At 42.7% G+C, this 26,373-nt stretch overlaps 1 protein-coding gene across 3 annotated transcripts; it reads left to right on the top strand.

The window, feature by feature from the left end:
* Positions 1-6,136: 6,136 nt before the first annotated feature.
* On the top strand, positions 6,137-25,140 carry mrasa (muscle RAS oncogene homolog a). Of its 3 annotated transcripts, none has more exons than XR_003269951.1 (7): positions 6,137-6,303; positions 17,787-18,054; positions 18,829-18,982; positions 20,388-20,487; positions 20,839-20,918; positions 22,500-23,222; positions 24,808-25,140. XR_003269951.1 is itself a non-coding variant. In XM_026144773.1 (6 exons), the coding sequence occupies exons 2-6, from the start codon at positions 17,862-17,864 to the stop codon at positions 22,597-22,599; spliced, it is 627 nt and encodes a 208-aa protein (XP_026000558.1). In that variant the 5' UTR covers positions 6,137-6,303; positions 17,787-17,861; the 3' UTR covers positions 22,600-25,140. The 3 variants fall into 3 exon arrangements, 1 of the variants encoding a protein (XP_026000558.1); XR_003269950.1 differs by having other exon boundaries at positions 22,500-24,871; positions 25,021-25,140; XM_026144773.1 differs by having other exon boundaries at positions 22,500-25,140.
* Positions 25,141-26,373: the final 1,233 nt, after the last annotated feature.

Here is a 26,373-nt window from a genome sequence, read left to right as displayed (position 1 = left end):
GGATGATGATGCAGCAGCAGCCGTTCTTCTCTGCGTGAGTAGCTTAATGTTGTTCGTGTGTAATTTACGTTGAGTAGGCTAACCACGTTATTACATTAATGCAGGTAAGGTGAACTAGCAAACATCATCATAGCTACATGCGGCTGTCTTCTTGTTTGATGGCAGATACTCCCTTCACCCTGGCCAAAAAGGCTAAAATGACCAAAGAAAAAGAGGAAAACAGTTAAACATGAGAGGTTTTTGGACATATTTTGTGTTCTCCATTCTTTAAGCAGCGGTTCGAGCACCGTTTAAGCACCGGGACCATTTCAAAAGTACCAGTTTGGCACCGGTATCGGATAAAACCTAAACGATACCCATCCCTACCCATCACCCCCCCACACCTGAGCCATTTGGAGGGTGAGACACTAAGCAACCAACCCAAAACTAAACAACTAAATAAATACAAAGCAGCGTTATGTAAATGTGTCTATACTTGTTGTGAGGAAAGAAGGCACTCCAAGTTTTTTCTTTGAGCTAAAACAACTTCAGTGCCAAATATTACATTAAACACTGATGCCGAATCTGAGGAGTGCATCATAATAACACAACAACATCAACGTTTATTCTTGACAACAGTCTATTCTTACTTACTCTTATTCCCACTTCAGAATGAACAGACTTCAGCATAAACCAGCGCTGTAAACGACACCTGTTAATTCAGATGCTCAAAGTGTAGCCCACCCTGTTGGAGGCTCTAGCACCAATGTGACAACTGTTTGGAGAAGAAGTTAAAACATTATTGGAAGTCTTCCGATGAGTTTGGTAGAGAATATCCTTTGAGCACATTTTCAGGCTCTTTCACTGCATCTGCATGGAGCTTGAAAGAGAATCACAGTCTACTTTTCTCATTCTTAATAAGGTTTACTATTCTATCTAGTTTAATCACCCAACAGTAAGCTCATATTTCCCCTCATCACTCTCAGTTCTTTGAGCTAATTTCACCCCCTTCTCTATTGTAATGGTTTCCTTATGAAAACACAAATATGAAACCAGTGCACGTCATCAAACATAAACATACTGTCTGCAGGGATCTGTAGGATCTGGAAACAAGACTCCATTCATGGTAAACATTTATAAATGACATACGCACGCACACAGAGATAAATAGATGTTGTCGAGCGATGACAACATAAGCTTGTGTGCACATTGAGGGCACAGCAACTGTTTCACAGACTGGAATGGTAAAATGAAATCACTTTACAGTACACGTGTGTGCACTGTTCGCGTGTGCATATTGTGATGTAATCAGTCTGTTCCTGGTATAAGGAAAGGGCTCACTAGTGTCTCCATGGCAACAGGCAGGAGGCAATAGAAGTATGTGTCTTTGTGTGTGTGTGTGTGTTTGATGTGGGTTTAAAGGGGGATACACATTCTCCTCTACTGAGCTATAACCCTAAATAAGGCTTTACTTGATGGTGATGCACGTCACACAGGACCGTGTCAGTCCTCTGACTGATGCCCGGCCCTTCTGTGGTGGTTCCTCAGGTCTTCTGCACACTACATGCTGGAAGAAGCTACGTCCCTATGACTGTGGAAAGATTTAGGCAGGCAGATATTGGCATTTAAGATCTGCATGAGAGGACTAAACACAGGCTAAAGACGGCTTGGAGCCTATACTGTCAACTCCTTTCACTTTATTAAATAAACAAGAGCTAATTTCAAGCTGCATTCCTTCTGACCCCGAAATAAATCCGTGTTTATCCATCAAGTGGTGGTGAAGGTCTTGCTCTGCTCACACATGCACACAGATGTCAGTGGTGTATTTATGGCACTGTGCAAGATGAACATGAAGAACACCCTTTGATACCCCTTCAGAGGAAATCGGCATTGCAGTTTAAGTGCAATCTGTTACTGGAGGTGTAGGGTGGCCACAAGAAAGGCTCAACCTGCAGAATCCGAGGACAAATTAGTAGATGCAAAGCAATCGCTTATCAAATTAACATCCCATCAGCCTGCTGCCTGTGCTCGCAGTGAGACCTCTCAATTAATGACTAAATCAGTATTCCAGCCAACCGATTTACTACCTCTTGATTGCGTCCTACAAGTCGACCATAGCCTTAATCAATAAATCTTTAGGTTTCAACAGGGCATGACTCTCACATCTTCATAAACACACTGGTAAGACCAAAGCGGAGATCTTGCTCTTGTGTAGATCTGAACAGCACCGTGTTTACCTTTGTGAACATGTGAGGATATATCGAAACTGTCAAATCGATGCCTGATATGTCACAGAAAACCTGGAGAGCTCAGATATTTCACATCGAGAATGAGCAGGGCAACCATTACTTTCTAAACATATGTAAGCCTTGCATCTGAGAGGCTAAATTAAAGTTTAGCTTATTTCCAGATATTTTATTCCTGTGCTCCAGAGTAGCTTTGCATGATTCACAGTTCAGAATAATCCTTATTTAAATTTTACTCTGCCTTTATGCAGCTCCTCAATTCATCCTGTGTCTGAAACAAGCTGTTTTACATGGTGTCTGTTTAAGGCCATCCTCCTTTTAAGACAAGTTTGTTCTAACTGGGTTTCTCTTACAGATAAAAGCTTTGGTGGAGCTTTTGTGTAACAGCTTTAAGATTGCTCTTAATGATATGTACTCAGCCTGACATCATAAAGGCTGGAGTAGAACAAAAAAACAGTGCGCACACAGGTTATAGGACTAAAATGCACATACAGTTATCTCGTGTTTTCAAACACAGACCATGTTTAAAATGAGTGTCTGCAACTGCATCATATATGAATATAAAAGATGAGATTTCCATGCAGGTTAACAGTGACTGCCTCCGCTGCTGTCGGCCAAATACAAAGGAACAGGATGGAGGATGTTCAGAGGGTTTGTGTGCCAGAAGAGGAAGCTAGGGACAGGGTGAGATGGAGGCAGATGATCCACTGTGGTGACCCCTAGAGGAAGCAGGCAGAAGAAGAAGCCTGCATGATGAAGCATCCTTGGGTACAATACTGAACTTTGTGCCAACTTCCTCGAGTCTCTCGCGCTGGCCTGCCTCTCTTATTTTGTCTCTTTGGCGTGTTGTGGTCACCTTGCCTCAGTGCAGCTCCTCCTGCCTCTCCGCCTTCCTTCAGGCACGCACCTGCCTGCAATCAGCTCTACTGACTCACTTTCTGCTCGTCTATGACTAGGCTAACTACTTCAAGCTTGTCACAACGTTGCACCAGCCAAGAGACGCCCTTGATTCTGTTTGGTTTGTGTGTTTTATGTCTTGGATAACCTCTCTGTGTAACCTTTCTTGCTATGAAGCCCCACTCCCATGAGCCCTGTTTTGTGTGTGTGCGCATGCCCTGGGAAGCCTGTGTTGCCTGACTGCCACTGCTGGAACTCAAATGCCCCACCATCAGCTTTGTTACTACCTTTTCACTGTGCAAAAAAAAACTTGTCAATAAATCTGTTGAACTCTTACAGTGCTTCACACCTAGGTGATCATTCTGTTAGCTCGTGACACTTTAATGCATCCGTGACAGAGAGTGCTTACAAGTATAGAAAAAGGTATCTTGAGTAACTACTAACTACCAGCCCATTTATCAAAACAAGGAAAACATGAGATTAAATTCATTTCCTCACTTTCTTCCTTCCACAAGTGTTGATGAGATATTATCAAGACCAACAACGATTCAATATCACATTTACCACCACATCAATCATATGGAAAGAATGACTGTGTGTGCATGTTGGCTGTGTGTGTGTGTGTCTGAGTACATGCTTTTAAAATGGGCTTTCCTGGAAATGCTGCCAGAGAGCGACGACTTCATTTCCCATCACTTACTCACTGTAATGTGAGTTGTAAAATGTCTAACATCTGATTATTTTCAGAGGTAAAATGCATATCGGCTCCTTCTTCCTCGTTTCAATTGAATTATTTACATCTTTCTCTCTCTCACACACACATATTTCTGAGGGTTACTGGAAGTCAGTTATTACTTTATTCTAAATATAGACCCATCAGTAATCACACTTGTATTTGAATATGCAGTCTATGTGCCCACTCATGAACAGTGTTAGCCTCGATCTCTCTCATGAGATACAGTACTAGCTTTACTCTTTGTTGGCTCCAGGTTGATATTGAGAGCATACACTCACCTCCTCCAAACAAGCTTACGGTATAAAGTTTCCTCTTTTAAGCTCTACTGCTTAGTGTGACTAATGAGAAGCCTCTGTTTAAATTAGACAACCCTGTAGACCTTGCCTTTCAGAGTTACACTTTATGACGACATGCGGTGTCTTTTCAAAGTGTTGTGAATGAACCTGATGGCTCAAATGTAACTTCTAGTCATTTTTTTAAATCTATAAAACAAACAGTGGTTACTACGTCTAAGTGCCAGAAATGAACCTTAGAGCATGTGCAGTTATCTGTTCTCAGTGATACACATTCTTTACCTTCAATCATTATCAGTGCATTTACGCACAGTCCTGCTCCCGTTCTCTTGATTGCTTTTATTGACCTCTTGCAAAAACGAGCTAACAGTGCACTGTTTTCCTGCATGGGCATGTTTACACAAAACTGTTAACAGATACACTGTTACAGATACACGTAAATGACACAGGTGAAATTCATCGTTAACCTCAAGTCATTATTAAAATAATAATTATTATTGCCAAAGTAAATATTCAGTAAATGAATCAATAGATACAAAAATAAAAATAAATGAAAAAAAGGGATGATGTTGATATTTTCTATCACAGTTTTCAGTTTGTCTCCTAGTTTGGAGGTTAAGACTTGGTAATAAAAAATAAAGGAGTTAATCTACGAGATTCTCACATGTGAGAGAATTATATAATGAAACAACAACATACTGCAAGTGCCAATTACTAACATCTGAAAAGGCTGTATGTGGGCATGGATACGGAAACTAAAAGAAAAAAGCGTGCAGTCAAAGCCCTGCACATCGCTGCAACAGTAACACCTTCAGTTTTAGGGTTTTGGTGTTTTGGCTCGTTGCTATGGTATCACATATGGAACACTACCTTCAGCATTGTATAAGACATCATATAATATGTATGCATATTATATTATATTATAAGTTTTTTAAGTATTTAATATAATCGTGTGTTATATTTTCTGTACATTATGAAATAATTTTCGACACAAAGTGGGTAAACAAGAAGGGATGAGTTGTGTCTTTGCTCAAAGCGACAGGGCAGGGATGACAAACTCATTTTACACGGTGTTTAACTAATTAAAACTCAGCTTTCTGTCAGTGTAAAGAAGTTTAATTTCACATTTAAACCCTGATATATTTTAATATAAGAAAAAAGTGTAATTTCAATAGTGCATCTCGGTTCTTTTTGCTTAATAGAGAAATACTGCTGTAGTAAATAAAAGAAGTCTGTGAGGATGACTCTTTGGGCTTAAATTGTAAGAAATAAATGCAAATTGTAAAATGTAAAGAAACCTTGTTAGTGTTATTGTGAATCTGCTGTGAAAATCAGAATTTTCTACAGCAGATAGTGACAAACGGGAACTTTCTGTCATTTCATTGGTCGTGTATTTCTATTTTAATGTAGTATGAATGGGAACGGGGGAGGTCTTCATGAGTAGGAAAAGCTGCAAACCTTACGAAAATACAATTAGATGTCCAAAAATTATATCGTGATTCACATTGTCCAAAGAATTGTGCTTCATGATTAATGCTTATTAATACTTTATATATACATGAAATTATATTATACTCTATATAACTATATTATATAGGCCCACATACGTGGACGTATAAGCGAATTAGACCCCCAACAATCCCGAACAAGCTTCAACATCAACACTCAGTCTTCTAATTAATCCGTTTGACTTCCCCTAAATTAGGAACGGTCAGTTTGACAGGACTAGCCCTTTAAACGATTCCGCTGAAGAAGGGAACAGTCCATTTCAGTAAAAAAGGGGGTACTCCGTCACTGCCTCGTGGTTTTTATACATTTTAACACCAGAAACACATCCTGGGAAAAGACAGAGGGCTTATATTTTTGTAATAATCATGAACACACATTTAATATCACACTGAAAAACAACATTTAGTCCTTTCGCGTCTCAACAGTAAAACCATTGTCCACCCCTTCGGGGGCGCATCTATTTTTAGCATCAGCTGTTGCAATACAAAGATTAGCTACTCTGCGTATTGTTTCGTAGATGTGGGCAGTTCACTCTCGTCTGAGGCGAAAGGGCGGCGGTGGTTTGAAGTCGAGCTGGAGGATGAGGAGAAACATGTCGGTGTGAGGACACGTCGCCGTTGCGCCAGAGGGAAGCTCGTTGTAGGTGAGTGTGAGACTCTAGAGGTCGTGAATGCGGGCGTCGGTGTTCCCGCGGGTGAAATCTGCCGTTAACGCGAAAGCCAACAACTTACTGTAGCCTAGCTAACAGCCACAGGATTACTTCGAGTAATGACAGCACGGCAGGCGGTCGGCGGGGATTAGCTCGCTGTAAATGAGCGTACGACCTACCGCATCACATTTGCGGAATTTCCTTTTTCAGTGCAAACTTGAAGAAAAGGATGAAGCAGCCGAAATCCGTTATTCAGGGGCGGTTACTGTCGGCGTCCTCACACTCAGGCAGGCCCTGGCTCCGTGTGTCAGACGTTTCCAGCAGGGAAGAGTCATAAACACAGTGTTTGCCTTTTCTCTTACTCTATTTCTTTATTTCCAGCAGCTGTGTACACACACACACACACACACACACACACACACACACACACACACTGGTGTCCGGCTGTGAGGCAGAAATCGTGTGCAGATTTAACCGCTGGACAGAGAGAACAGAGAGATTCTTCATACATCAAATCATAGGATGAGATCATTCAGAAGCACCAGTCAGCCTGCAGACAGACAGACAGACACACACACACACACACACACACACACACACACACACACACACACACACACACACACACACACACACACACACACACACCACTATTAATAGCAAAGTGAAATCATCAGTTCATTAGGCTGTCTGGAGACAGATCCCTCTTTATCTTTTCATCAGAACTTCAGAGAAAGGCCAAACCCTTCTCCTCTCTCCTTCTCCACCTCCCTCTGCTCCTCATGAGGATGATGATGGTGGGTACAGTGCTGGATGCTTTTCTGACTTTTTCTGAACAGTTTTGTGACGTTTCATGCAGGTAAATTACATTCAGATGGCTGCAGACTAGATTGACCAGGTGTCCAGCTTTATGTGGGACTTCACAGCCTTTATCCTCTGTCCCCGTCATGTACTGAGATGGTATCCTTCATGCTTGATTAGGTCCAGCAGTGATTCCCAAATGATTGCAACTGCACAAAAAGTACATGAAAGGCCATAATGAGGATGAAGCTGGTCACTTGACTCCGTAGAGAAAACTCAGACCAAAATCACCCACACACACACACACACACACAACTGTCAGGTCAGACTTCTGCTTGAGGGTTTCATTTACTGGGCTGAGTGAACTGATGCAAGCTAAAGAGCCAGAGCTCTCTGAGAGCAACTTTGTGTCCTGTGACCCAACATTAGATGTGGACCACAGGAAGTAAGAGAGAGAGAGAGTGTGTGTGTGTGTGTGTGTGTGTGTGTGTGTGTGTGTGTGTGAGTGAGAAAGTGCAGGTTATATGCTACTGGAGCTTACTGCAAGACAAAGTCATCGTAGGCGGTGCGCTCAAAAGTGCCCTCGGCCGACGAGACGAAATTGTCTTGGATGTCGTTGTAGTTGTTTTTGGTGTCTCTTCAGCATAAAGTTTGAAAGTCACTTAGGTCAGAATTCAGAAGGTTGAACTATGCTCAACAGTTGGTTGTATTTTAATTACTTTTACCTAAATTCAAATGAAAAGAAAATGCTGAAAATGCAATAAATATAACATCAGCTGACAAACAGCTACCTCCTGCCTGATCCTTTGTCTTTAAATTCAGTGTTTGAAATAAGCGCGTTCAGGTGCTTCTGCAACATATTCAAAGTTTAGGATGCGTTGGTCTATCACAAACCAAGCAGCCGTTTAAAGGAGATCTGAGACAGAAGCTACAAGTTTCTCTAAGGATAAAAATACACAGTGCTGTTTTCTGTGTGTGGCCACCAAGTTGTAAAGAACACAGAGAGAGAGACTGTAAAAGTGAGGAGGCGGTGTGCATGTACAGTATCACCATCACAGGCAGAACAGTAGCTTCCACAAAAAAAGCAAACTAGGATTTATTCCTGAAATGAAAGACAATCGTGTGTGTGTGTGTGTGTGTGTGTGTGTGTGTGTGTGTGTGTGTGTGTGTGTGTGTGTGTGTGTGTGAGAAAGACAAGTCCAAATACTGGTGGGCACTCCATGTCAGTGGATTTAAAAAAATTAATAAAACTGAGTGACAAAGAATGAAAAAGTACTTGGAAGTGAACAAAACCTTTGGAAAGTAACTTGTTTTGCCTGTATTTTTGCTCGTGGATGTTTTATTATTTCACAATATCGAGTCTTGCAGGAAAAGCACGCCTCTGGAGATGTGCTGATTTATGGATGCAACTGTACTGAAGCCCAGCAATAAACTACACACTTTAAGTCGTATTGAGATAGAAGAAACGGGAGCTACACGAGTGTAAAAACAAGCCCGAGTTTCTCTTTATGCTCATGATTTAACGGAAGAATTGCACAATTAAAATAAAAATCACTATTTTATGCAGGTTATTGAGGCTGTAATCTGCATTATTTGCAGATTATCCATCATTTTTACTATGTGAGGTATGCAAATAAGGTATTACTGGTAAATGGGGGATGTAATGACTCTTCCCAAACCAGTTTAGTTCCTACCTGGGCCACACTTACCCAGTCTTAATTAATAATGGATTGGATTTATATAGCGCTTTTCAAGGCACCTAAAGCGCTTTACAATGCCACTATTCATTCACTCTCACATTCACACACTGGTGGAGGCAGCTACAGTTGTAGCCACACCAGGGGCAGACTGACAGAAGCGAGGCTGCCATATCGCAGCCCTCTGGCCAACAGGTAGGGTAAAGTGTCTTGCCCACGGACACAACGACCAGGACAGAGAGCGATCCCGGGGATCGAACCGGCGACCTTCCGGTTACAGATGCGCTTCCCAACCTCCTTGGCCACAGTTGCCCGGTTTGAAACACTTCCCTGCTCTGTCATATGATTTCAAAACCTCAAGAAGGTGATGTTGAAAACACTCGTGAGGCTGCACAACAGGACTTTCCTAACTGATGGGCGGTGACATTAGTCACAGATACTCTCATTTTATATTGACTAGCAAGCAAATTGACAAATTTCATCACAAAGCACAGACAACGTTATATTTGTGTTTCTGAGATCGCCCTTCTATTTCATGAGCTGTATGCAGTGTAGTGACCACTAAAACTGTTGCGTAATCAAATATTAAAAAAAACCAAACAAACTTTAAAAGCATTTCATCTTTCTTCTAGTACAAAGACGCACTGCAAACATCACATTTAAAGCTGCTCCCTGACAGCAGTTTGCATGCTCTGTTATGGTAACACCAAGCCGCCGCGCCCCGGAGCTGCTTTGATTTATGACAGGAGCGTGTCTCTGTACTGGGAGTGACTCTGGATCAAACTGACACACATTGTTGAAAATTTATGGATTATTTTGTTTTTTCAGGCTGCACATCATCTGTTTGTGCAGTTTATGTTTAAATAGGGTCACCAACAATGCTCTGAGACCAGAGGCTGCTAAGTGGTTGTGACCTGCAATCATGTGATTAGTCATTTAGCGAGCTGTTCGCACTTTGTCCTCTCAGCCGTGGGGTGTTTGAGATCTGAGCGTGAAACGTGTTACTGGAGGAAATGCGTCGAAGGCGGGAGACTTTGATTGATGTGTTCCTGTTGGAGGCAGTCGTACAGTAAAACACCGACTGCCAGAATGAGTTTAAAGCATCTGACTGTGAAGTGTAATTATCAAAGCCTGCTGCTGCTTAAATAATCATTACTTTGAAGCAGTCTCAGCTGTGCAATAAGACGCTGGCTTGGGGATAGCATCTTACTCCACACGGAGGCTGCACGTTCGGTTTCTGTGCAGCTTTTGCTGCGTCTGCACGAGTCCCGCGTTTTGGAAAAGGTTCTGGAAATGGTGCTGAGCCAGTTCTAGCTTGAAAACAGAGCTTGTTTTTAGTGTTGATGGGCAGAGACAGTCTTTTGAAAACCATTACTCATGTGCTTCCTGGCTGGATGGTGTCAGTCACTACATATCCTTCCCAGCATCCCCACACCCCTTACATGACCCTTTCCAGAAAAGTCCTGTACTGCAACTACTCCCACCCAGTCTGTCTCACACAAACATTTTAAAGTGCCCAGTGTACATGACTGGCTGTGTGATTATTCCACAGTCACCCCCTTAAATGCTCCTCGCCTCCCCCTGGCCCCCCACCCAGGGGGAGGCGAGGATGGTGGGAACGTAACCTGTGAGCTGACCTCAGATCGCTGTTCTCCTCCAGCTATAATATGGCTTTAACTTCACTTTTCTCTCATCTTCATTTCTGCTCTGTTCGTTCTGGCTTCGAGCTGCTTGGTTGGTAAAATACACGGTGGTGAGGTAACACACCGCCGTGTATTTTACCAACCAAGCAGCTCGCTCGGCCATTAAAGGCTCGAGCCACAGATATGTCCTGAACCAGTCGGCGTGATGCTTGTCCTTGGACTGTGGCGTTACCTTAATAATGTTAGCGTTTCCTGTTTGAGGATTAACACTGTTAACATGAGACTCACTGGCTGTTTGCACTTGTTTTTTTTTTTTGCAGCCTGATGTTTATTATTTTGTCCCTGAGCAGGTTTGTGTATTTAGATTTTTGGCTAGATGGCAGGACTGTCACACATTATAAATGGTGGGAGCTGTGCAGTGCCTTCTCTCCCAGATTGAACAGGTGAGATCCACACTGCTGTTATTTTAAGCCGACTGATTATAGACTGTAATTTCTAATTAGAGGTAGTGGCATTCTCAGCTATTAGCTGTTAGTTTTAAGGGTTTAAAAAAAAATAAAAATTTAAATATATAAGCAGTTTTCTTTCTTTAACGCACAGTTATTTATGCACTCCTTTATTCTCTGCTGCTCTGATCAGCTGGTTGGCGTCTTTATGGCTTTCTAAACATGCACGATTGAAGGAAGTTTTTCCCAGCTTATAGTAAAAAAATAAATTATTTGTTTTTATATAACTGGCTGTTATAAACTGTGATGCGATTAGATCATTACATGGTTAATATGGGTCTGTCTGTGAAGGTTCTCAGTCATCCAGGTCATCGTAGTCAAAGGAGCTTGCAAAGAAAAGCGTCTGGACTTCTTTAAGTTGCTTGAAGACGTTTCACCTTCATCCGAGAAGCTTCTTCAGTTCTAAGGTCAAATGGTGGAGAGTCCCAGATATAAACCTAGTGGGAGTTTCCCCCCACAGAGGGACAAAAGGCCCCCTGATGATCCTCTAATCGCCTGAGCCAAGGTGGGAAACTGGGCGTGGGTCCCAATCAGCCAGAGTTTCGGGTGTGTTCATTGTGAAACCTGGCCCCACCTTATCATGCGAATTCCTGAGGTCAGATGGCCCAGGATGTGAGTGGGCGTTAAGGCGTCTGGGAAGGGATCTCAAAACTGGATTATAGATGGCAGAGAGTTGGTGTCGTAAACCCCCGCCTCTGTTCAAAGATGGTCGCTCACAGTGGACATAGATGGCTTCTTTCACTCCTCTTTACAACCATCTGTCCTCTCTGTCCAAAATGTGAACATTGGCATCCTCGAAAGAGTGACCTTTATCCTTAAGATGCAGATGGACAGCTGAGTCTTGTCCTGTGGAGGTGGCTCTTCTGTGTTGTGCCATGCGCTTGTGAAGTGGCTGTTTGGTCTCTCCAATGTAGAGGTCTGAGCATTCCTCGCTGCACTGTACAGCAAACACCACATTGTTAAGTCTGTGTTTTGGCGTTTTGTCTTTCGGGTGAACCAGTTTCTGTCTGAGCGTGTTGCTGGGTCTGAAATGCACTGGGATGTCATGCTTGGAGAAAACTCTCCTGAGTTTCTCTGATACACCGGCTACATACGGGATGACAATGTTGTTGCGTCTGTCCTCCCTCGCTGGTGTCTGATCTTCTTTTCTGTGCCTCTTTGCTGACTTTAAGAACGCCCATTTAGGATAGCCGCACGTTTTGAGTGCTTCCTTTACATGTGTGTGTTCCTTCTTTTTCCCTTCAGGCTTAGAGGGAACATGTTCTGCCCGGTGGTGTAGGGTCCTGATTACTCCAAGTTTGTGTTCCAAAGGGTGATGGGAGTCAAAGAGGAGGTACTGGTCCGTGTGTGTGGGCTTCCGGTAAACTTCGATGTTGAGTTTGCCGTTCTCTTCAATGTGCACAGCGCAGTCCAGGAAAGGCAAACAGTCGTCCTTTGTGTCTTCCCTGGTGAACTTGATGTTCTTATCCACAGCGTTAATGTGCGCAGTGAAGGATTCCACTTCTTGTGTCTTGATTTTGATGGGTCGGGCACTGATTTCACCCCGTTGGGGAGTTATCTGTGGATGGATTCAGTGGCAGGCAGTTCTATGGTGAATTACTGCTTTTCCTGCTTTTTGAACCCTGTTTCTCAACAAAAAGTTAGTTTCAACATAAACGATTATTATTCTTGATCAACTTCAGCAAAATGTAAATTTTCGAAATGGATAAGTTAAAACGTTAAAGTGGAATCTGTGTGGACTTTATCGCATGTTTAACTTGGTGAATTATGGTTTAACACTTCATCTGATTGATGAGTGTTGATATCAGCAGTACAGTGCAGACCGGGGTGTGCACTGCTGTGTTCCTTCTGTGAGTTATGGAGCTGCTTTGTTCCCACGTGAAGAGGGAAATCCCTTGATCCTTTCCCAACAGCAACTAGCCACGTCTCGAGCCCAGGGAGACTTTCTGCGAGGGCAGAATATGAGGCTCAAAACACACCAGCTTCATCCATTTTCTGTGTAAATGCACACACCAGCAGAGTGTAAGCAGATGTGCTGCAGATTTACTGGCTGTGTGAGGGATGAGGGGGGGAAACGGCATTTTATGGTCAGCTGGGGCTGCCGAGTTCGGTGAAGACATGAGCGAGTGCTCCTGTTTGTGTCCCACAGGGTATTTACTGAAATCATAGTTGTTGTGATTTAATTTTGTGGTTTTTGGACTCGTGTAATGGGACACACTGTAGAAAACTGTAGTTGTAACGTGCAGTTGGGTGTACTTTTAACAACTTGGAATGAATGTGGGAGGAAATGCTTTTAGAACAAGTGAGAAATCAAAGGTGTGTCTTACTTTGAAAGAATCTATTAAAGGAGTGAACGACTTTCTCGTGTAGCCCAGTGGGAAACTGACATGAGTTTGGGTTAGAGTTGGATTGTTGAACCTTAAACCTGCCTTCTAGGATTTCTTTAGGATTATAAACCATGACTGCTTTCTTAGCATAATTCCTCCCCTAAAATCATAATGTTATAAATACAACAGGGATGGTTTTCCACAGAGGAATACATGTGTGATCTGAGCACAACTTTCATGTTTCTTCTTTGTCACTTAATACGAGTAGGCAGTAAACCAGCTGCCTTACTGAGACAGTCTCTCATCCTGAACTCCTGCTCTGCAGCTTTAAGGACAAAACTGGTTTTGAGGGTAGATGATGAAGGACTGTCGCAACAACAACCTGACCAGTGAGCGAGCTGCTCACAAATACACAAGAATGGAGAGTAGAAGGGCCTCGCACAGCTGATTGGAAAACACGTCAACACTTAACTTAGCAGTCGAAGATGACGTTCTCACAGACAGACAAATCTATATTTAAAAAACAAACAAACCCTTTGATGCTAATGCTTCCCGGCCATATATTATATTATATTTTGCTACAGTTGGCTAGTTAGCATCTCTGTCCTGCAGCTGATGCCAGGTTTGAGTAAAACACAAGTACAGTCTGTTTAAAGTGAAGTGATACCTCAGAAGTGTCAGCAGATACTGTTTTGGGTGGTTTGTAACACGTTGTCCTTATTTTACAAATTTAACACACTTCTCTTGAACACATCAAACATTTTAGTCCTCATGTTATCGCTCTCTTTTTCTCGATGCATGTTATTGTCCAAAAGTCAGGCGAAGGTTAAGGGTTATTTGTCTCTTTTGTGCTGGGGTTAAGTGGTTTGGCTAGTTTGTAATAAATAGATTCTCCACAGAGTCTTCTGTGTGGTTTCTGATGTCACCTGTTGTTCTGTTTTTCTAAGGCACAGATGCAGTTGTAGGGAGATGCCACCAAATAGTCTAAGAGTGAAATCAAGATGAACCTGATAAGGTTTAGATGTGAGTTGGTTTCATCGAGAACACCAAATGTATGACTGGTGTAAAAACCACAGCTGTAATGTGTGCTGTGGTTTCAGAGTGCTTCATGAGGTTATTTGTTTTTCTTCAGTCATAGATGGCTTTTAAAGTGGAATAGACACCTATTTTGTGGCTTTGACAGCCATCCAGACATCTAAACGACTGAAGAGTTTATTTTTATTTTTTTGTTTTAACATCAGGAATTTGACTCAATCTTTTTGCTTAACCTGGCTTGGCATTGCAAAGGAAGGATGTTTCCTTCCTTCCCTCCATTGTGCTGCAGGAAAGGATGGACTTTAGCCAGCTGACAGCTGTTTCCTGCACGATGGAGGAGGAATGGGTGTGTGGGTGGTAGGAGTGTTGATGCTAGTGGGTGAATGTTTCTCTTTTTTTATGCTTTTATCTCTTGCTGCAGTTTAATTAAAACTGTAAATCTGCAGGTTTCGTTGTAATGTGAAAGTCTGGTTTTAATTTTATGTGTTATATGTATTTGGATGGCTTTGGGTGCATGTTTTAATATCTTTGCAATAAAATTTCATATACTTAATGTTACCAATAAAATGACCTTGGAGCAAATTTCTCTTTATGAACATTGGAGGTGTTTCATTTCTAGCCAAAGAGTCTGGAATGATATCAAAATAATAAGAACCATTTGGATAATTTATTTTATTTATGTTGAGGAAAGCTCCCCAAACTAATGTTTGTTTTTTGTTTGTTTGTTTTTAAAAAGGGTACATCTTATTTAAATTTGTTAATTTTTAAAAATATTTGGTATCTACAGATTAGCAGTGCTGGTATCATCAAATCAGCTTTTATAACATCAGCAGACACACTTTTTTTTTTTTTTTTTTTCTGTGGAAAAATCCTTTAAGTTTGGAGCTGTGTGGGGATTTTCCTGCACGTGCCTCATGTTTCAACATTCTAATGAGATTCATATCTGGGTCTTTTTTTGCTTTTGAGCCATTCCAGTGTGGATTTGCCAGCGTGCTTAGGATCATTAGCCTGTTACAAGGTCTACTTGGAGTTCAACTTCAGCTTTGATACTCATGGCCTCAAATTTTCCTCAGATGCTTCCCAATACAAAAAAAATGAATAGTTGAGTCAACGACTGAGAGCTGTCCAGAGGCAGCAAAACAATCCAGAACAATAAGATTTCCTATCGTCATGCTTCAGTTACTGGCAAAACGACTCTCTCTGATTGTTCTGTTTCAAAAGGCCTGCTCTTTGTACCCTCAAGATCAAACTGCAGATTTACTCCAACGCTCTTTCTGGACAGAAAGGCCTCTTTGGCAGGTTATCTTCATGCACACTCTTAAAAGATTGCAGATGCTTTTTCTTTATAAGCAGCAGTTGGAAGAGCGACCTGTAGAGCCTGTGATGAAATTCTGGGGCTCCATGGTGGTTATTTGTCTGACATGTGAAAGATTCTAGGTTTGGGAGGGGATGACACACAAACCCGGTCTCATGGGCGTTGGTCACTCCTAGTAATGGTTCCAAGCACAGGTAAATGGGAGGGTTGCATTAGGAAGGGCACGCAGAGGAAAATGCAAATTTATTAAAGCTCACCCGTCCTGAGCATCTGCCTCTGTCACACCAACCCTGTGCATGTCCTCCTTCATTACATCCATGAAGCTTCTCGGTGCTCTTCATCTTTTCCTCCTCTAACCTCTAACTTTGTCCTCAAACTGCTCGAGCCAAGCAGTCCCTCTGATCGACTTGTTTCTGGTCACCCCAGATTTATCACACACATCTCCAAGCTTCCGATGGCTCTGGGTTGGACTGAAGGTTGGCAGCGTCTGGGCTGACTGTGGCTGTAATTTGGGTGTTGTGAATGATGAGGAAAAGTTGGTTCCAACCTGTGCAGATCTAATTCCATGAAGGAAGTGTTGTGCGATTATTTGTCTGCTCAGATTATTTTTAAAAAACTGTTTTAATTGTATGCCTGGAGTTAAGAGCAGTCAGTGTCACGCATCAAAAACAGGAAGCGAACTAAAGCGGCTCTCTGTGCAGCGACTCAACACCACGCTACAACATTTCTGTCAACTTTGTCCTCGTACGGCCCGACTTCCTCCGCCTCACTCCTGCTTCCGATTTCTCTCACCCGCTTTCCCGCTCTCCTCTCGTGACTCATTCTTTGTAGATTTGGGAGCTTCGAGGACAGCTGTGGTCTGAACTTTCTGCCACGACAGACTGAGATAGCATGGTGGATATTAAAGCTCCAGCAACAAGGCGATGCCTGATTCGAAGCACATAATCTTACGACTGAGTAGCAAACAGGCTGTTCTCCTGTGGTTTAAGTGCAGAATGCCTCTGAATGATTTGATATACTGAGCACTGACGCCTCTCCCACAGAAAGCTTCAGTTTAACCCCTTAATGTTGAAGTTCATTTTTGTTCTTAAAAAGTAATTAGAAGCTCCAGCTGTACATCTGTGTTTGAGCCGTCATATTTCTGTGGCTTTGTTGTCGTCATTCATTTAGTTTTGACTTGTGAAGCACACGCAGGAAAGCTTCCCACTTAGATTTAAAATGTGCCAGCTTACAAAGATGCCATATGCACGCTCTAATGGTCGTCTGTTTCACGCAGCAGCAGAATGACAGCATTTTCTTTTTTGTATTTTAGAGGAAAGCTCTTAATTTGAAACCGAAGTATTTTGCTTGGCAGGGATTTTCCTGTGTGGTGGTTTTAGCTGCTTGCAAAGGAAGCGCTCGCCTATGATTGTGTGTATGTGTCGAGAGAGAGAGAGAGAGAGAGAGAGCGCTCTACCTGATGCTGCTTAAGTGACTCAATGTTCGTATGTTGATTCATGGTTTTCTTAACTACTGCAGAATATTTTAATAGGGTTATCTGCTATAAAAAGCCAGGCCAGGAAAATCGCCTTCATGTTTTTATCCTTGGTTACTTTGACACAGTCATCTGCTGTGATGCTCACACGTGTCAGCTTTGTTTCTATACATGGATATAAAAATATAGACATGTACTGAGACAGAAATATTCTAATTCTGATCATTTGAGTCAAAATTGAATCGGGAGCTTGTGAATCAGAATTGAATCAATTATAAAAATCGGCGACGATACCCAGCCCTAGCTGTAACCCACCGATGTGTAAATCCACCTTGTGTTGTCGCTGCTTTGGGCTTTCAGCCCGTGAGCACATGCCGCTGAGCTTGTTCCTCTGGTGGGTGCAGCTCTGGGACTAACTTACTGTTACTCAGCTATGAAAATAATCCAGCGTGAGCCGAGCTGAACTCTGCCTTTTGGCCTCTCTTGCTCTAGTTTTCCCATCTTTGTTTTTCCTCTTTCTGCTTTGATCTACATCTCCTGGCTGTGCTCTGTCTCCATGGTGATGTAAAACCAGCCTGGGGGGGGGGAAATAAAAATCTTAACACATCTCTGGCTTGTTCTCTCCCTCCCTCCCTTTGTTGTCAATCCCTCGTCTCCCTCACTTGGTTCTGCATTTCAGCCAGCCAGGTGCGTCTCGTCAGCCACCTGCTATCCTACCTACTTCCCACCTTTACCGCCACTGTAGAGGGTAGCCATGGCAACCAGCGCCGTGCCAAGTGACAACCTGCCAACGTACAAGCTGGTGGTGGTGGGGGATGGGGGTGTCGGGAAGAGTGCCCTCACCATCCAGTTTTTCCAGAAGATCTTCGTGCCAGACTACGATCCCACGATTGAGGACTCGTATCTTAAACACACAGAAATAGACGGACAGTGGGCCATACTGGACGGTGAGTTCCAAAGAACCAGACAGCTTGTAAATCTTCTATGCTTCTTATTTTTCCCTCCTTTTGTTTCAGTCAGCACAACACATCCATCATCGTGCCACAAGTTAACATTTGTTATTGTTCTTCTTTTGCCCGTAATTACAATCCTGCGGCAGCTGTCTACACTGAGCTTTATATAAAACATCAGCTGTGGTTTTTCCATGTGAGAGAAACTGTGTACAATTCCATAATTTTATCCTTTCCCTTTATAATTACTCAATTTATATTTAAAGGATGCAAAAACACCTGAAAAACAGATCATTTCTAAATTGTTCTATCATTGAATATGTTCAGTCTTTTATAAGTGAACTTCTGACCTTTGCAAAGAGAAAATGTCACTTTGTGATGCAACTGTTACGCAAGCGTGTAGCTAAGCCATGAATGCACTCAAGATAAGGACAGTGGCCCACAGACCCACGTAGATGTACAAATGTGTTTCTCCCAGTGTGCAGCGATTGTGCTCGTGGGGGGGGGGGCATGAAACTAAAACTCACATGTTGTAGTGACAGGACGTCCACAGTGGCTCTGATAAAAATCACATTTTAAATACTACTGATGTTTGTGTGTGGATCAGTTTTGTTTTAGTCTGATGTATTTTTAATGAACGTATGCATGTTCAAAGTGCGATCCTTGCATCAGATGATGCTCGGGGAGTATTTCGTGTACTTGTGTGATTTAAGTGAAGAGCCCTGAGACCCTTCTCAGTGTATTAATGCATTTGTCCCGACATGGACACAGTACTGGACACGGCCGGTCAGGAGGAGTTCAGTGCAATGAGGGAGCAGTACATGAGGACGGGAGACGGCTTCCTGATCGTCTTCTCGGTGACGGACAAGGCCAGCTTTGAACACGTTGACCGATTCCATCAACTCATACTACGGGTCAAAGACAGGTAGGAGCAGAAAAATAAACACTTGGACAACAAAATAAAATATTCTTGCAAAGTCTTTTGCAGCCCCTCTTTTCTTTGTTTCTCTTGGAGCAAGTTTTGCAGCTAGTTATTAAGACATGGCTTTAATAACTAGCTGACTACGTCATAGCAGTGAGCCTTATCAGCTGAAGATTATACAAAGAAATGAATGCACGGTGCGCTTACTGTATCAGTGCATTATAAGCATTTGTTTATCCATATATAGGCAGTTTAAACTTTTTCAAGTTTAAACTCCCACACTTTTCCAAGTGGGCATTTTTTTTTACAGTGTGTTACATGAGAGCACAGAGGATAGTATTTTTTGGGTGGAGAGAATCACTTTTTAGTGTGTTGGTGACTGAACCTGTTTCTTGGCTTTGGCTGCACTGGGGGGTTTCAGAAGTCCTCAGTCAGAGGATGGTTACTGCTAACATGGTGCCAAGCAACCTGAGACGGTATTTAATCATGAGAAACGCTTCACTGGTGCCACGAACGTTGATTGCACTGTGTGAAAGTTGGAGGCAAGTTGTATGTAGTTTATTTTATTGAACCTTTTCTTTATACTGTTAATCTCATTCAGTATAAATGTCTCATTACACCGTCAGACAGATCTGTGTCAGACTGTGTCATAAATGTGCAGTCAGGGCTGTCTGTGTCATGTTTGGTCCAAAGGGAGACAAAGAACTGAAATGTTGTGAAGTAAATTTTGCCTTAGATGTCATATATAGCATCCGATTAGGTTCCCCTTTCCATTTAAGGCACATGTTATCTTCCAGAGAGTCTTGGTCTCTGTCCTAGTGTGCCCTTATGAACACAAAGGGTACGCAGTTCAAAAGGTTTGTTTGCAAAAGCTATACGAGCAGTCTGGAAAGCACCAACATTTCAACTGAAAGTCTGTGTGAACCACTCTGTTAAATATAGCAAAAGAGGAAGTAGTTCATCATATTCATTAAAGACCAAACTTTGCCCTCGCTGACTCGGGCCGCGCTGAGGGGTATGGTTATCATGTGATTTAAGGGCGGTTGAAGATGAAGGTCTCCTCCTTTCCTCGCTCTTGCTCACACCGACGGAACATCAGTTATTTCCAAAGCTGAAATCTGTCGTCGTCAGTTCTCGACCGTGACTGACAAATAAAACTGAGTCACACGCAGGAAATGGAAAAACAAAAAAACGGAACTGAACGAGTTGGAGTCATCAGCAGCTGATCTATCCCAAATTAAACATGGCCTGTTTTTTAGTGTGTTAGCGTTTCAAATGCAAGCGAGAATTAGTCATATCCTCCTATGACTAAGCATTCAAGGCTGTTTGAAACATCTGTACGCATCGATAAAATATTCAGTAATACAGCGATGCATTGCATCTCGACTCTGTGTCCTTATCGTCTCAGGGAGGCCTTCCCCATGGTGCTGGTCGCAAACAAAGTGGACTTGGTCCACCTAAGAAAAGTCACAACTGACCAGGGGCAGGAGATGGCTGCAAAGCATAATGTAAGTAGTCTTTCCTTAAGCACGTGTCCCTGATGACTTATTACCGCCTACAAACAGCATCAGGGTTTTTGAATTATGCAAAGCTTTAAGTTTCAGTGTTTTCATGTTAGTCTGTAATAAACACAGGCCGTGTACGGGGGCAGAAAAGACCAGCGTTCAAGGAAATGAGCAAATGGCATTTATAGGCCTGCAAGCTGCTACTTCTCAGCTTGTTTAGACAGGCAACAGTTCTGAATGCGATTAATGCTTAATCATTATTGGTCTTTCAGAACCATCACAGACTTGAACTGCACATTACTGTAAACTTAAACACCTGACTGAGCTGCTCATGTTTCATATTTGTTTCCTCAGATAACTTATATTGAAACCAGTGCCAAGGACCCCCCAATGAACGTGGACAAAGCCTTTCATGAACTGGTTCGTGTTATAAGGTAACCTGAGGACCTTCAGATCTTTGAAATAAATACGCTGGGATAGGGATGCACTTTATGTAAAGATGGGTCACCACTGTGTGAAAGGCAGCACTTCATTAAAACAGATGGAACAAAAATCGTGGTACCGCCTGTGAGTGCAGGTTAAAACTGCAAAGGAACGCCGACGTGTTCCCGTCTCATTAAAGATGAAGTGAGGTTTGTTTTACAAGACACGAATTTCGGATTCTTTTACAAAATCCTCCCGACAACAGCGCTCTGTCCTAAAGGCGTGTGAGATGGTGTGGAGGGGGTATTAGTTTGAATGCTATATACCTATGTGGTATGTGACTTTTGTTGCCATGATGCCAGGTCTCTCTTGGAAATGAGATTTTTAATCTCAATGAGATTTTTTACCTGGATAAATAAAGGATTAAAAAAAAAATGCCATTGGCTAATATGCACATCTGTGACGGTGCTGTTAATTATAAACTTGGTAAAAGGGTTTTGGATCAAAGAGGCATAGATGATACCAAAACACAAAACATGACTATGCAGCTCTAATTAAAGGAGTCTGATCTGCAGTCACCTATAACAAACAGCATGGCAAAGAAAACTTCAAAACTCTGGAGCAGCTGAAATCTCATATCAAGCAACAGTAAAAATGCATCAGCTGGCCATAAAGCTAAAGTGATGCAACGCAGCGCAACGCTGGACTGTGAAAGTGTTTTTAGGAAGGATGGGGGGGAAAAAAGGGGGGGGGGGGAACAAGACCAAAGCCACTTCCTGTCTTGACCCGTGTAATTTCAGAAGAATTTGGTTTTTGTATGTGGTCACATCCTGTTTATAAGTCTGGCCGAACACTCCGAAGGGCGACAAGTAATCCCTCTCGTGGTTTCGGGGCTTCGTGCTCGTTACACAGCAGCAGATCAGTGCGTTCTCTCACACGTTATTAAAAAAAGACGATTACTAGACTTGCGGAAAGCTCTTATTGTGCGTTTGCCAGCTTGTAGCTGACTCATGAGAAAACTCTTCCTTTGCAACACATTTGGAGCTCGATGAATCAACACTGCCCTCCTGTGGTCATACTTTAGACATCCAGTCACCAGGGAGGTTCACAGAATATTGAATGATCTGCCCTGAGCACTCATGAAATGCTATACTTAATCAGCAACAGCCAGTGCATTGATTTATGGATTTATGGGTTCTTTTATAGCAGTGGACTCGGCTCTGTCTCGATTCTGGAGACATGAGCACAGGAAAACATTAGACACACAAGCCTGGAGCTCAGTAAAAACAGTGCAAAGGTTATAAAAAGAGTTTTATTAAAGGGGCGTAATGTACTAGTTCAGGGGGATCATTGCAATTATCTGCTGTTTTTAAATTTGATTCCCACTACTCGGCGTCAGAAATGGAAATCAAAAGTAAAACTTGGGAAATTGACCTTGTGGGTAAAATTTGGAGATTAAAATGACGATTTCCTGAGCTGGAGAAAAATGATCATTTATATGAGATAATTCTAAAGTACAAAGTTAAAGTTTTGCTTTCAAATGATTAAAAAAGAGGTTTATGCCTTTTCTTCTTCTTTTTTGCTGCCTGCAGACAACAGGTCCCAGAGAGAAACCAGAAGAAGAAAAAGAAGATGAAGTGGAGGGCGGAGCGTTCCACGGCCTCCCACAGGTTCCACTGCGCCATATTGTGACCAAGCTCATCATCTCCATCATCTATCACACGCGCACACACACACGCACACACACCAACAAACCTTTGGATGTCAGGGAACTCCCCAGCAGTGGTCAAACTACGGGAGCACAAAAGGGACTGGGGGTTGGTTGAGGAATGACTCGATGGATCCAGGAAGGATGAAATTGATCTGAAATGTTGGACTCGGCCCCTCACGATGCCTCGGACTGAGCGCTACGCCTGCCCCCCTCACTATATGGTCCTTTTCAAAGGTTTTTCTTCTTTCTTTGAGAACCTCTCCCCATCTGTACTCGTCCCTGAAATGCATAGTTATCTAATTTATGAACTTACTATGAAACGTGGCACAAGACAACAAACTGTCCGGGAAAGACAGGGGTCAGAATCACCTTGGACTTGGAACCTTTTGTCCTCTTGAGCAAGGGAAGGAAAAGCAGCGGTGTTTGTGGTTTTGACTCCCAGCAGTCTGTCCCCACGCACCTTCAATTCCGGTGGGAAAAGCTCCGACGTGATGCCCGACGAGGCCGGCTTTGGATCCCTGTTCTCTTTCTGCAGAGCGGACGAAGCCGAGAGTGGTGACAATAGATGTTGTGCAGTGTCGTCGATACGTGGACGGTGAGCCCAGTGAGTATAGTGAGCGTGAGCATTGTGGTGATGTGGTTTGGAAATGTCAGTTTGGAGGGCGGCGAGAGGGCAAGTGAAAGAAACGTGTCACATGTGTCAGTGAATGCTACGAGCAGATCAGCAAGTGTTTGATTATTGTTAAAGAGAATACTGAGACCGGTTGGCGTGGCGATCTGTTAAAGGCCTTGTTTACACTCTTACGCGGGACTAGTTTCTCACGTGCAAACAGACGGCACCAGGAGCCACTTTGTCTCGAAGTGTTTGACGGTTGGTTCGGTTGCCTCTTCAGTCGTCGTCGGTAACGAGTGCAATCTGTTAAGTACTGTACGATCAGCTGTCCTGATACTTTTCTTTTCCTCCCATGTTTTTATAGCTGAAATATTACAGAAAAATATGATTATATTTGATATTAAAAAAACAAACTGTGGCAATGTAAACAGATTCAGTGCTGTTTTACAGAAGCTCTCCAGGAAAGTCTTAATGAAATAGAATAAGGGATAACGAGAGCTTCGTGATTTGCGCTGGCCACTAACCAAAACCATGTGATGTCACTTTATTTCAGTCTACAGGCTGTTCAGACTGCACCACTGAATTCAGGACTACGTCATAAGATAAATCTGTGTGGGGGGTAAAAACGGTAACCTGGGAATGTGTCGGCGGCGCGGCGCTCCCAGGGCTGAAAGCCATGTTAGCTTAGCCACAGACCACGGTTAGGTGTAGGGAAACTGCACACTAGAAGCAACAACACGCTCAGTGACTCGGTGCTCGTGGTCGTGCGGTGGATAGGAATGTACAGTTTAATAATATACGAAATGGCTCGTACTGTTAACGCACTAAAGTTTCAGCTGACACTTTGCTCTCTGGATGAATACGGACTCTTGAAGGAAGGAGTGCATCTTTTTTTTTTTTTTTTCTTTTTGCACTTTTAATACGATTTCTCACTTTCCTATCGGCATGTTGTTTTCTTTCTGAATCAGTAATAGAAGCGAGGAGCACGGTAACAACGTCTGAATGTAAAAATAGGGAAAACGAAGCGAGCTGATAGGTGTCGTAACGCTGTGTGCCTGTTGCCTCTGTGGTGATTGTAACAGAGTAAAACTAGGATGGGACTAAAAATATTCAAAAGGTATTTAAAAAAACGTTGTTCGGTATTCAGTTTTGAATTTAAGAAGGCTGCCCGTGAAAAATCATTTATTAAATGACAAATTCACCTGAGCGTGGAAGTGGGAATCGCCCTCTGCTAAAGGAGGAATACAACATTGACAGTACTGATCGACATTTACTGATCAGGAGTTTCCAGAAAAGGACTCCAGCTATTACAGAAGCAACAGACTCCAGGAAAAAAGAAGAAAAACCGAATGTGTTGAAAATGTTGCATCATGTGTGTTTGATACCATTTTGTATTATTGATATGAATCTTGTGTGTTTTATAAGGAATTAAATAATTTATTACTGTCTGTTACCTCAGTGTGTCCCAGACCTGGACAAAGAAAAAAAGCTCCCCACTGTGTGTGTTTTTCAAATTTCCTGGTGAGGCTCGTGCTAAACTAAGCAAACTACCTGCTGGTATCTGTTTTTTGTCCAGAAACATTTGATTGCTGCCTTTCTCGGGTTGATCAAAATCCCTGAGGAATCCTGAAAGGGCGATTGTGAGTAAATGAAGAGCTTCTGTTTAAATTATGTAACAGATTTCAGTTTTATACATCCCGAAACTTTGTAAGTGAATGAAGGTGGAAACTTTTACATTTGGTTTGCAAAAAAGGAGTTTTCACAAGTTGTGTAACGTGTTTTTTGGCAGGTCTGTTGTGTTCTAACTGGCTGTGTCAGACTGAGGCGCTAGACGAGGCACAATCTGTGGCCTTCTTCTCTAGCCTCAGGGGTCGATTATATTTCAATAAAATAAATAACAGGACTGTGATTTATCTTTTTAGACACTTTTTGGGTGGGTGGGGTGGATCCGTAGAATATGCAGTACTCTCCTGATCATGTGATCAGAGTGGCGTTCAGCGGCTGCTCGTGTTTCCTGTCGCCTTGCTCGCTCAGCAGAAGCTCCCCTCATTAATCTTCAGAGACGTCACACTCCATCGACTTCAACTGTGAGAATGCTGAAAGCTTCACTTTTGCCTCGTTGGCAAAAAAAGCCTGTCCAAATTCCTCGGGGGGGATTTGGCCAGGTTGGCACACAGAACAAGTCCTGCATGTAAATCATTCATAGTCCTGTTCCTGCACAGGTGAACTGGGAAGAGGCTGCTCAGTGTGAGTCCAGGTGGACGAGCAGTGAGTCATGCCCCCAACATTAAATGATCAGGACATGAAGCAGAAAAGGTCATCTTTGCCGTAACTAGAAGATTGTTTCTGCTTTAATGACGCTCTAAACTCAGTGTTTTTGCACACTTACATGAATAAATGAGAGAAAAATGAACCACATTCTGCTTTGATTTAAAATGCATCACCACTGCTCACCACTGGGGGTCAGTACTTCACTGTCGCTACAGTGGTACCAAAAGCTTTGCCAAGCACACCTTTGCATTGTGAGCAAACCCACAGACTGCTTCAAGGACCCACCCCCCCAAAATGGACAAATTCAGAATTAAAATGGCAAAAATCTCAAGTTCTCCGAGTAGTTTGAAAACTCACAAATAAGTCATTTATATGGAAATAGAAAAATACCAAATTGAGGCACAGCAGCCTGAATACATTAACCAGGAGTGATGTTTTTTTTGAGGCAGGAGCAAACAGAGCCTCATGTTGCCGTAGCACTGTTCAGGGACTCTGGGGTCTTTACAGCATGTCCTACTTTTCATTAGAGCAATCTGTGCATTCAGATGCACACCAGACACTTTATTAGGTACAACCTGTGAATGCTGGGTTTTGCCTTCAGAATCAAAAAGCTGCTGGAAACATTCCTCAGATATTCGCTCCACATTGACGTGACTGCGTCACACGGCTGCTGCAGATTTGCCAGCTGATGAGAATCTCCCGTTCCACCACATCCCAAAGGTCCTCTGCAGGGATCTGCTGACTGAAGGCCGTTTGAGTCAAGTCAGCTGTCTTGTTCAAGAAACCAGTCTAAGATGATTTGAGCTTGGTGCCATGTTATCCTGAATGAGACATCAGATGATTGGTGCACTGTGGCCATAAAGGGATGGAC

The sequence above is a fragment of the Astatotilapia calliptera genome, chromosome 16 (assembly GCF_900246225.1).
Source record: "Astatotilapia calliptera chromosome 16, fAstCal1.2, whole genome shotgun sequence".
NCBI lineage: Eukaryota > Metazoa > Chordata > Actinopteri > Cichliformes > Cichlidae > Astatotilapia > Astatotilapia calliptera.
This window is presented reverse-complemented; position numbering and strand designations above follow the sequence as displayed.